This window comes from Solea senegalensis, linkage group LG1, assembly GCF_019176455.1.
Source record: "Solea senegalensis isolate Sse05_10M linkage group LG1, IFAPA_SoseM_1, whole genome shotgun sequence".
NCBI lineage: Eukaryota > Metazoa > Chordata > Actinopteri > Pleuronectiformes > Soleidae > Solea > Solea senegalensis.
In genome coordinates this window covers 4,401,561-4,414,411 of record NC_058021.1, presented here as the reverse complement: position 1 = coordinate 4,414,411, position 12,851 = coordinate 4,401,561, and the positions used below count along the sequence as shown (strand labels likewise).

At 37.5% G+C, this 12,851-nt stretch overlaps 1 protein-coding gene and 1 long non-coding RNA gene across 2 annotated transcripts; one reads left to right on the top strand and one right to left on the bottom strand.

Moving 5' to 3' along the window:
- Window positions 1-334: 334 nt before the first annotated feature.
- Window positions 335-2,011, top strand: LOC122781952. The gene is made up of 3 exons (XR_006361874.1): window positions 335-465; window positions 1,384-1,412; window positions 1,630-2,011. It is a non-coding gene; the product is annotated as an uncharacterized LOC122781952 (long non-coding RNA).
- Window positions 2,007-8,859, bottom strand: ltb4r2b (leukotriene B4 receptor 2b). The gene is made up of 5 exons (XM_044046073.1): window positions 8,680-8,859; window positions 5,017-5,614; window positions 3,985-4,185; window positions 3,850-3,893; window positions 2,007-3,241 (listed from the first exon to the last, which is right to left on the bottom strand). The coding sequence occupies exons 2-5, from the start codon at window positions 5,593-5,595 to the stop codon at window positions 2,977-2,979; spliced, it is 1,089 nt and encodes a 362-aa protein (XP_043902008.1). The 5' UTR covers window positions 5,596-5,614; window positions 8,680-8,859; the 3' UTR covers window positions 2,007-2,976.
- Window positions 8,860-12,851: the final 3,992 nt, after the last annotated feature.

The window sequence follows — 12,851 nt, the reverse complement described above, 5'->3', positions numbered from 1 at the left end:
TCAATTTTTTTTTCAAAAATGTTCACATTTTCAAGACCAAACAAGGACTCGATTAAATAATGATCGCGAAAATAATGATTATGATTACATTCAACAATCATTAGCCTTATTTCAGTGACAAAACATATATTTACTAATAAAAGTATTTTAAAAAAAGTATAGTTAATATACATTCATATTTATATTTTATCAGCACATAAACAGAAGCTTTGATTTAATATATATATATTATTATTTATTGTGTGTGTGTGTGTGTGTGTGTGTATTTTATTGCGCAGTAGACCCGGAAGTTGCTGTTGGTTTTGTGACGTAGGACGTGAACACGTGGTTTGATAACGATATAAATTGCGCCTCAGCCTCATTAGCTGTCTCTCTCTTCCTTGTTGTGGTGATGTTGGGTCGTTCGTGTCTCCGGTGGCAGAATCACGAACATCAAGAAACTACCGACATCATCATTATTATCAGGTTTGTGTCACTTCTACGCTATTAACGTTAAAGTCGGTACGTTCACGTACCTATTTGTTGTGGTTCCTTCCGCACGGATATCCGTTGTTCGACCGCGTGGTTCTTCACTAATGACGAGGCACTAACTAGTAACGAGTAAGGTTCCAGCTGAGTGAACTGTGCTTACCGAATTAACTTAGTATTAACGGTCAAGTGTGTTTTGATTGGTGTGGAATTGCGTTTAATTGGGTTTTGAAAGTAGAATTTTTTTTTAAGTGTATGATAATTTCATGCTTGTTTCTTGAACAATACATTAAATGGAGGTTTAGTTTGTTACAAATGTCTTTTGAAGGAAATTATATTTAGAATGTTTTTTTCTCCCAGTTGTATGTTATTTAACACCACGTGGCTGTACCACGTGGTTTTTAAAAAACCAGAAGAAACCCACTGGTTTTATCTTGAACAATGCACTGAATTATCTGTACAGTGTAGTAGAAGGAAAAGCACATTTTAAGTTGTGGTTATGAAATATTTACTATTGTAATTAATTGGAAAATTGGCCCTTCACAGAAAACTAAATTGGTAATTTGATTTGTCCAGTGAGACAAATGTGCTTGTGATTTTTCCACCTTCTATAGATAACTCTTAAATTTACAAAAGGGTCTGCTGTAATTGTAATCGGTTGTATTTCAATTTCTGACTGACAAAGCAGTGATTGATATGTGTAACACCTGAATTTGAAGTGAAACCACATTTCTAAAAACATGATGCTAATTTTCTAGAGTCAAACCTTAATGATGAGTTGCATGTGAGTCCGTGTTTCACCTGAAGCTGATGATTATTCCTTCACTGCACTGATTGGTTTGACTGTACAGGTGATGGAGAACCATTGACTGTATCAAAATGTGAAATTTAAACATTGTTCTTTTGCTTTTTCAGTGTTTGGTCTGGAGGCATCATAAGTTGAGGTCAGTACCTATCTTGGATGTATACAATTGCATAGTTTACATGTCATTCAACAACATCCATGTTTATCAGGTCCATGTTGGTAACATTACTGCTTATGTGAACAACATGATTCCTAACTTAGAGGCTGCAGTGTGGTGTAACTAACTCTACCACATGCAGCCTTCCACGTTTTTATAATCCTGAAATAAAACGGTATCTTTCCCTTGTCGTTCACAGGTAATGGGAACGTTGACATAAACTGACGACTGCTGCTTTGCCGTTTGCCAATTTCTTCCTGTAAACATGTTTCATGTGTATGATTATATTTAACATATAAATTGTAATAATACTTGGGCAATCCCATAAAATAGTGTGGGGGGGTAAGGACGTGTTCAGATAGTTGGTTCAAACACATTAATCTAACTGGAAAAATAGGTCCAGATTGATCTAAAAAAAAATTTAAATTGCACTTCAATCTGTGAATGTAATATTCAAACTGGAATCTAAATATTGTATCACTGAATTAATTTGCAGCTCAATGTAAAGTTAACGTCAGGTTGGTTTTGATGTGTCATGCTGCATAGTTGGTCCACCCAATAAAGAAAACAAAAGTATTAAATGTTGGCCTTTTATTGAACAGTTTTAATCAAATGTGACTGCAAATATGGAACAAAATCGGTCAACTTAAAATGTGGTTATGAAGATTAAAAGGATATGGTGCATTTGAAGTAATTCAACTGTATGAAGCATATTTACGTTATGTATTTCTGGTAACGGCACTGATCAAATTGTATAAATACTGTTTATGACTGAACTTGAATGTACAGTTATACAAATTGTGAGAGTGAGATGAAGTTTTATACAGTTATGTTATTACCACAGTCATTAGTCAAAGGTTTTATGTGTTGAAATCCAGCTCCACACTTCTCAAATAAAAACTGAATCACTGCAAAAGATTGGACTTTAACAAAAAGTGTTCGGCAAACCCAGTGCATTGAAATGAACTAGATAAACTCTAATCCACAAAGTGAGCAGGTTACGTCTTTGGCCTAAAATGAGAACACATATAGAGCAATCAATTTCTTTAAAATTTAAAAGGCTTGTTGGTGGTCACAGGAAATGCCTGTTTTGAGCTGAAGTGCATGGAGTTAATGCGTATGACTCCTGTTGTAGAGGCAGTATGGTAAAAACAGATTGATAGAACCTATAGGCTGACAGTTAACTATTGTGCATATAAAATTAAAACTGTCAGAGCTGCACAAAACTACATTACAGTGTTTTAACTCTATGAAACATTCATATATTTGCAGTTAAGCAATAATTTTCTTCAGTGCAATTGCTTTAAGTAGATCATTAAATGCTGTAATTATTTAGTATATAACGTTTCCGATGTTCGTTAACAGCCACAAAATGCAATATAAAAATACAAATATTTACATTCCTGATACACACATCATATATACATAAAACAGTTTTGTGTGCCATCTTCCAGTCAAACATAAACGCTCTGTCTACAAATCAAAACACTTATTTTCTTTAAACCCACCAAGGCAGCTTTAAACAAAACCCACACACGTTTCAGTCTCATATACCATTTTGTCCAGATTGCGACGCTGAGCTGTTTGCTTGGATGTTGCTGGTATCTAAGGTGTCTTTGCCCAGGACGCGACTTTTTTTGTTCCCTCCCTGGTCTGATGTTATGCCCTCGAAGAGCTTGGCCATGAAGGCCAGGCCATTCTTCTTGATGTAGGACTTCCCAGCAAAGGTGTAGAGCACAGGATTGGCGCAGCTGCTGATGAAGGCCAAAGCTGAGGTGACGGCACGGCTGGATTTAGAGATGTGTTCCAACCTGTGTGGATGAACAGTTTAGAGATGTCAGTGAAATTCTTAGATCTGTGGTTCTCAAACTATGGTACCGGGCTGTAGTATAATATGTATATATAGTGTGAACACTCACACATATATGTATACATTTATGGGTTTGCCATTGAAAATTAACATTAATGTAATAATACAATTGCAGTCACTGATCTGCTGGCCCTTCAAATATTTCACAATTAAAGCCTTATTGGAGAAAAAAAAGAACGCAAAAGGATCAGAGACACGAGATTGCTTTTATTTTGACATGTGCTGTATACAAGACACGTGTTTGCGACACATGCTACAGATGAAGACGTTGATGAACTGAGACCTGTCGCTGCTGCTGTAGTGAGGCATAGAGAGAAAAAAACTGGGAAAAAGACAGTCACTTCATCAGGAAGTGAGCTGAAGCTTATTTAATGAAGACCAGGAGCAGCAGAAATTACATACTGGGTGCTTACAAAATGAAGAAAATTGTTAAACTTGTGTGCATTTGCATTTTGTACGACAGTATTTAAAATATTTGACTGAATTCTGTGTCTGGACAGAAATGCAACATAGCAAAAAGCCAGTTTAAAGAACTGATCTGTTACTCACATTTCTCTGGTTGGTGAATTGTCTGGGTACCATTCAGCAGCAACCTTGGACAAAACAAAAGAAAATCACATCACTGATGTCAAGTGTTTTGGAGACTTTGTCCCAATTTGACTGCGCAAACACACTCTCACACACCTGTATCATGTTAATGACGTGGTACGGAAGCCAGAAAAGGCCAAACATCACCACGATGGCCAGGATGAGTTTCTCGCTGCGGATCCTTCGCTTGAACTTGGTCTGCCTCAGGCGTCGCAGGATCAGAACATAGCAGGTTATGATGATTGCATAAGGAAGAATGAACCCCGCCACTGTCTCGAGGGCGTACTGAAAACGTACCTGTACACGAGAGGAGAAAACAAAAAACATTGTGTGTGTTCACAGTTAAAACTGCACAGGCTTCAGTGGACATGAATGGATGTGTCAAAACAAGGCAGAACAAGGTGAGATTAGTGCTGAAACTACATTGTTTGTCTTTAACGGCGCTACATATTTAGGTTAGTAAAAACAAGGCAGTGGTTTGTTCACAGAATGGAGGTTCAAAGTATTACACCACTTATTTTTCTCTGTTGTTGAGAATAAAAACCATTACAGTGAACTCATTCAGCTAGTCTACTCTCTGTGGACCACAGTATTCGGACGCCTGACCATAGGACTCTAATCAGGAGTTGTTCCCATTCCCACTGAAGACTTTCCTCAAAATTGTGTATTGATTTATGGGAATTTGGGCCCATTCATTGTGTAGAGCATTCATGAAGACAGGCACCGATGTTGAACGAGAAGACCTGGCTTGGTCAAGTTCTTCCATGCCAAACTCATGTCTTTATAGTCCGTGCTTTGCGCACTGAGGTGCAGTCATTAGAAACTCAAACTTTTTGCCACAACTTTGGAAGCATTGTCCAAAATGTATTGATATGCTCAAGTGTTAAGATTGTCACTTAAGCATACCAAAGGTCCATGGCTGTCAGAGAATACATAAGTAACGGTTTCTTCTCTGCAGACATTTCCACAAGAGATTGAGTATATTCTGTCATAGAGCTTTGCATGCCCATACACAGAAATTGTAAGTTTCTCGTCCATTTTGAGTCTATATTCTATTGCATAAATGTTACATATTTAAAAAACGATGGTTATCATTTGTATTAGTTGTAGCTCTGTGACTTTACTTACATGTCGAGGAAGGGTGTGATTGGGTGCACACACCACTCTCGTTTTATTCCTTTCATCCTTGTCGATCCTCACATCCCGAAACACCACAGAGGGGATGGCGATGAGCATCACCAGCACCCACATGACAACAATCACCCTCCTGGCAATCTTCTTACTGGCGATAAGGGAAACTTTCCTGGGAAACACCACAGCTACAAGCCTGTGCACGCTCATCAGCGTGATGAGAAAGATGGACGCGTACATGTTGGAGTTACACAGGTAGAACATCCCTTTACACATGGCTGCACCAAAGACCCACGTCTGCTTTGCCAGGTAGATGATGAAGAAGATGGTGAGGAACATGAGGAAGCCGTCGGCAAATGCCAGGTTGAGGATGAGGATGGCGGTGACTGAGCGCCGTCGGATGCGCGCCAAGATGCTCCAGACGATGAAGAAGTTTCCAGGGACACCAAGGAGGAAGACCAGGCCCAGGATGAGGGCACCGAAAGTTGTGGAGAAGTCATTGCTCACGACGCTGTCACTCTCAGGGTTCGAGTCACCGACAGTGGGAGGTAAATTTGAACCACTGAGGTTTTTCATACTGAAAGAAATGTGGATGCTGAAGATGAGAGACACAGTTAGAACCCACTACAGGAAAGTATACAGCCAGCATGTCCATGTGGTCCCCTTACATTGGGCTGACAATATGAGTTCCAAGTGGGTTTGTCTGTCCATGTTTGCTCAAATTGGCTTCCCATGTGGACCCCAAGTTACTAAAACAATATGGGACCTGAATAATGTACCCACTTTGAAACCAGGTAACCTGGAAAGGGCATTAAGTGAGCATGTGCTTGAAGTGTGCAAACATGGGTGGGGCCACCATGGAAATCATGCATGAAACCCTTTCGGGGCCCACATAGACATGCCACATTTAAAAAACAAAACAAAACAAAACAAAAACTTTATATGAGTCTTTATATCTGTCTGTCTGTGTGTTACTCAAGTTTGATGTTGTTTGGATAAGTAATATAAAAGATATCGGTAAAAGAAGCACACATTGGCTTTTGCCGCTCTACTGTAGCCACTCCCCCTCTCACTCGCACAGCACTGTGGGCTACCTGAGAGAATGTCTGTGTTCCTGGAATTTATAGTTAGACTAGTGCAGTGCCAGTGCAAAATCTGTTTTTGTGTGTGTTTTTAGGAATTGTTAGTTTGGTGTGTTCAAGACATATGCGAGTAACACACAGACAGACAGATGTTCCTGGAATTTATAGATAGATGTTATTTCCCCATTATAAATCCTGCAAAACTCCCAAAGAATTAGTTTCATACTAAAATGTATAACTGAAACCCAGATGGATCTTGAAAAGCAGATGCTGTTATTAAGTACTGCAATAATGATGATTAATGCACACCGCATTCCAACGTTCATAAGGTATATGTATATTATTTTAGGTATTTTAAGCATATCTGCTGTTGACTTTAAGTACAGTTAATAACCATTAATAAGTAAGGTTAAGGTTAGTTAACAGTTTTTTGTGGATTTTAGTCCAGAAGATATGTTTTTAACACAAGAAGAGAAAACACCAATGAATTGCAGATTCAGATTGCAGATTTCATAAAAATTTGGCAACTCAAAATTGTTATGTTGTCAAATTTTTTTGGCAATTTCTATGTTACGGCTTATTAGTGCTTTATAAATGATGCCATTTAGACAGTGATACCAAAGGAAGAAAGTGAACATTCAGAAGAGAAATATGAATTCTCTGATACTCCTCCCATTATTCGGCTCTTTCACCTAATATATAATTAAAATCAGTAACCAGGTGACTGTGTGATTGTTAGATTTATGAGCAACGATGCATCCGTGATTAAAACAAAAAATAAAAAAAACATCATCATGCACTAGTGATTTACAAACCCGGAGGATGTCAACCATCCTGACACAGCCTCCAAAATATTCACATCAGAGCCTGTGCAGCTCAGAACGCAGAGGCAGCACCACAGCGTGCTAAAACATGTCAAACATTAGCAGCCCTGCATGCCCTTCAACACAGTTAAATACTCTATTACCACTATTTATTCTTCCTCTTGTTTCATGTTCTTCAGATAAAGCAGAGTCTGCAGAAGATCAAGCTTTATCCCAGTGTGTGTGTGCTTTTCCACACACTCTGTCTACACAGTTTGTGAAGCATGAGCTGCTCATCATCATCAGAGCAGAAGTGTAAAAGATCATCATCATCACTTATGTGGAAATCACATCGCAAAATGATCTGAACATGGAGCGTCAAGTCCTAATTTCCTGTTTAAATTCCAATTTCCTTGCTCTGGTTTCACTATGGCCAGCTGCTTATTTTTTTCCTAAAAGCTTTTTTTTATGAGAGTAAACACAATCAATCAATGTCAGGCTTACAAACATGTGTAAGTAATACAACGGGGAGAAACACACACATGATTTATTTACAAAAGGAAAGAAAAAAGTTGACTCTCAACAAAAACAGGCAAAAAGTGACAACTAGTGCTCAATGATTGATTGTTTTCTCATTGTGTGCGTGTGGGTTCACTCCGGCTACACCGGTTTCCTTCCACAGTCCAAAAACATGCAGTTTTTCAGGGATTAAGTTAATTGGACACTGTTAATTGACCCTATGTGTGTGTGGAGGATAAGCAGGAGATAAAGCGGGAGGGTTCATACTTTACTCTTGATCATTTTTGTAAAATGAATTTTTATATTTGAGCTCTCCTCCTTGAATTAGAACCATTGTTCTCAAACTGTGGTAAGTGTTACCTCCAGGGGTACACGAGTCTCCTCTGGTGGTACTCGGAGGAAAATCTCAAATACTGTTCTATATCAGGGAATGTGATCAGAGTGTATAGAAAATTAAACAAATAACAATAATATATTGAATAATACTAATTGGAGTCACTCTATCACTCGCTCCATCTTAATCTAATGTCACTACCAGTGTGGAGTATATGTGAAGAAGAAGAGGAGAGAGCAAATTATAGGGAATAAATCTGCCTGCTGTGAAAAGCCCGTAGCTGACTGTATTATAATAGTGTTACTTTGAGAACCATCGATTAGATAAGCTATAGTTTTATCTAATATTTTAATACTTAATAGCATTTTAAAATGTATTACAAAATGAATATGCTTGGCACAAAAAGTCCAATGCGTAAAATCTATTAGACATTATTTTGACCTGATTTAATGAGCCATTTCAGGAGCTGTACACCCTGTTTTTACAGTAGTCAACAAAGGACAAACTAATCATCCATGATGAACTGATGAACAGGACGAAAGACAAAGTGGTTTTACTGTACCGTAAAACAGGTTTTGAGACGATTAAAATTCAAACTACTTTATTTTTTCCTTCAGAATGTTAACTTATGTGTTATTGTAAAAAATAAATACATGAGAATATACAAAATAAACAAGACTACACACACGACCTTTCAAGATGCTGAAATAGTCTATTTATCCTGCAGGAAATGTAGTAAAGAAACTGCAGTGGATCAGTTTGTTGTCATCCGGTATTAAACTATTAAACAAGCCATTGGTTTGTAATAAATCTGACATTTGTAAACAATCAAATTAAGAAAAGGCAATACAGTAAACAGAAGAAAAGGCAGATGTAAGTAAAAAATATTGAGGTTTTTGTGAGTTTTCCAGGACAGACTGACCTTTTTCCAGCACGTAGTTTGGACTTTCTGTGTTGTGTGTGTCAGATTCCGATAGCCCCAGTGTTGCCCTGCGCTCTGTCCTCTCCCACTGTCTGTCTCTCACTGGTTTAAAGTCTCTGTTGTCTCAGTCCAAGATAAACTGAATCACATCCTGCTTCCCCGCAGGCTGCAACACGCTGTGGTTAGAGAAAGGGATGCACAGAGGCGTGTCCCCCTCCCTGTCTCCTTGTTCTCTATACTCTTATCCATAAATGAACAGTAATCAAGTAGATTTAACATAATGTATATATAATTATATATTATATTACATTTTTTGTATAAACAAATATCCATGTCCAGAAATGTCACTTATCAAGGTGCGTATTTGTGTGTCCACAGGCGCTTTTCACTCTCTATGAGGCAACGACTGTTGCGTAACACGGAGGAGGAGGTGATTCAGATGTGTGCACGAGCCCTGTCATAGATGTGCAATTGAGATGCAGCTTGCAAAACACAATAAATCTCACACTCACTAGTTTGTACAAGCCTTTGACACTGACAGGAATGCTGGTGCCTGCGGAGAAGTGGAGACATGTGGAAAAGCCCAAAGCTGAAGCTGAAGGACTGAGTGAAATGTTATCCTCCTCGTAAAAGACACTGCATGCACATGTTCAGTGACATTCTGTCTACTGTTAATTCTGTTTCTTACTGTAAATCAGAGGTCTCAAACTCGCACCCCGTGGGCCACATGTGGCCCTCCACTCAATTTCATCTGGCCCGCCACTTATGCCGCTATTCCACTACATGATCCTGGCACAACTTGCCTCACCTCGCCTTGGATGGCATGGCCCCGCTGTGCCGTGCCGTGCCCCACTGTGCCGTGCCGTGCCGTGCCGTGCATAAGTGCTGGGCCATAAGGGAGATATTTCTGTATGATTCTGAGTGATAAATCATCATCAAAACATTTTTATTGTGAACTATATAACATTTCATATAGTATATGCAGTATATATGCTGGATTTAGCATAATACTAATTTCCATCCGTAGGCCCAGACTTAAAAACAATACAACAAACAAACAAGCTTATGTTTAAACTCATGTTACGCATAATGAATTTTGAGCATGAAACAAAAAGTTGAATTCTTGTTTCAATAACCAAGTGGCCTCAAATAGATTTACACCCAGACTAAATATAAACGGTACTTATCCAGATTATCCATGTCATTTTATGTAAACCCCAAAATAAGTGTAGAAAAACTATCCCATATTTATACACAACGTACTGATGAGTTTCATTCTTTTATACCATCAGTCCATGATTAGTTCTGTTTACTCACCATATACTGTACAGTATTATTACTGTATGTTATAAAATGTACCAACACTATTGAAGTAAAACCATAAAAGGACTGTCTTTGTCCCTCATGATCAAATAAATGTCTCCATGCGTGACCGTTCATTCATCTTTATGGTTCCACAGAAATCCTCAGCTTATATTTTACTGCTCTGAAAAGACCTATGCTGTCAGAGTATACAGTACATATACATATATATGTATGTATATATATATATATTTATTTATTTCATTAGCAAAGAAATAATACTGTATATTCCACCATGTGTGGTGGAATGAGGTACCAGATTATAGAGAGATTATAGCCACTTAATAAATACTTTGTATACTTAATTTTTAGCATCTCTATTACCTGTTTTCCTGTATTTTTGGATAGTGTGATTTTTTATGTTGGTGTATTAACTACAATTTTACATACTGTTTAGACAGTGTGTTATAATTGCAATTTATTTTGAAACAGTCATTCTGTGTGTGTGCTCGTCAGAATGTCACGCCTCTAGATACACTGTATGATCAAATATATATACAGTACATATATATATTGATATATTAAATATATACTTATTTAATAATAAAATTCACTCAATGAATCACATCAATTCCTTTGTTTCAAATGAAGTTATGAGTCATTTCTCACTGGTTGTGATAATCCGTGTCCTCGGGCTAAAGAGGAAGAGGACAAGTGTGTGGAAAGTTACAGTACAACAGTTCCTTCTTTCACCACATGAGGGCAAGACGTCCATGAGATCTCTCTTTTCTTCTCCTCCTCCACCTCCTCCTGCTCCTCCTCTCATAAACTTGAAGTCCAGCAGTTCTTCCCTGAGTGTTGCTCTCATCCATCACACTGCAGCAGTCCTTTAAACAGTTTACTAGGCCGTCAGTGGTGCTGCAGCTTCACTCACCCTCCTCCCACCACAGTGAACTTTCCGCTTCCAGTATTAAAAGTAAACAAACACAAAACCTTTTCATCTACTGTAAGAAAACCAAATTATTTTAATTCAATATCCACCATTGCTTGGCCTTCCATACAAACCTATACACCAACTGCATTCACACCCAAAGATGTTTTGAACAGAGGTGGAAAGTAATGAATTACATTTACCCATGTTACTATATTTGAGTAAGTTTTTGGTGTACTTTTAATTTTTAAATTCATTGAAGCAATCATTTTACTTTCACGCCTGAATTAAAAAATTAAATTAAATAAAACATTCACGGAAACTTTGGCAGTGAAGGATGAGGACAGGTGAATGAATGATGAGGACAGGTGAATGATGAGGATAGGATGAGGACAGGTGAATGAATGATGAGGACAGGTGAATTAATTAAAAACAATTCATGTGAAATGTGTGTCCCTTTGTCCTTTTTGCATGACACAAGAAACCTTGTAAGTCAATAAGTCAATTTTAAACAAGCTGCTTTTTTTTTTTTTTACTTTAACTTGAGTACATTTTTAGACCAGTACTTTTACTTGTACTGTTATCAAAATAGTGGTACTTTTATTTGAGTAGAATATTTCAGCACTCTTTACACCTCTGGTTTTGAAAACAGTGGATGGATCTGACCCCACGTTGAAGTGTGGAAGAGGAAACTTGACTTTTCCAAAACAACCATATATATATATATATATATATATATATATATATATATATATATATATATATATATATATATATATATGTATGTATATTTTATATATATAAGTATGTATATATATATATATATATTTGTATGTATATGTGGGGGTATATATATGTATATATATATATATATATATATATATATATATATATATATATATATATATGTCTGCTCCTACACATCTAGAGGCAGTAAGAGCCAACTTTCTGTCACCCGTTTCTTTGTTACCATTTCTGCTGACCTATATCACATAATGGGCTACAGATGCTGCCATGAGTATAGGTTACTTGCAGGATGACTGGGATGTGAAATGTTAAACAGCAAAAATACTGATTTAATCAAAATCTCCAAGGTTGTCACTGTTCAAAGGCATTTCAGACACGTGGTGGTAAATTCACTGTCTCATGTAGTTTTTCCCTGAAAAAACATACCAGTGACAGAACTGTGAGTTCACGTGGAGGTGATAGTAAAGAGCATATCACCAGATGAGACTCAGGATTGAAGCAGGCTTATGATGGACGTTTTATGGAAGTGAGCCAGTAAATAACCAGTGTTTTTTGTTGTTTTTTTAACCATTTTGTATTAGCTTTGAGTTTTAGTTTTGACATACATTTGACTTGACTAAGCATTTTCACGTTTTTCCACTTTGTATTTCTTACAACGGGCATTTCAGTCATCATTGTTTCTGCATCAGAGGAAACACACACACCTCTACATTCAGTAGTCACCCAGAAGTAACAACATAGTCAATAGCTAAGAGGGCAACTCTGCTGACTTTGTTTGATTAGAGGTCTTTGATTTCTCACTTCAGCCATCCATCCATCTTCTACTGTTTTAAGAAGGTGCTGGTGCCAATCCCAGCTGACAGGGCAAAAGGTGCTCACACCAATGGTCAATGTAGAGAGTCTCAAACTCACATGTCACATGTTCCAATACTTTCACTCACATGAAAAATGGGTGGGTTCACACAAAAGGTGCTATCTTCTATGTTGTGTATATCAGATCCAGATGTAAAAGCTGAAATGTTCATCTTTTGTCTCATATTCATCTTTTGATGCCAAACCCACATGTTTTCAGTCTATGGCAAAAATAAAGGAATTGGCCTCACTGTTCCAATACTTTTGGAGGACACTGTATGCCGGATTTAGCACAATGCTAATTTCCATCCATAGTCCCAGACATAAAAGCATAAAAACA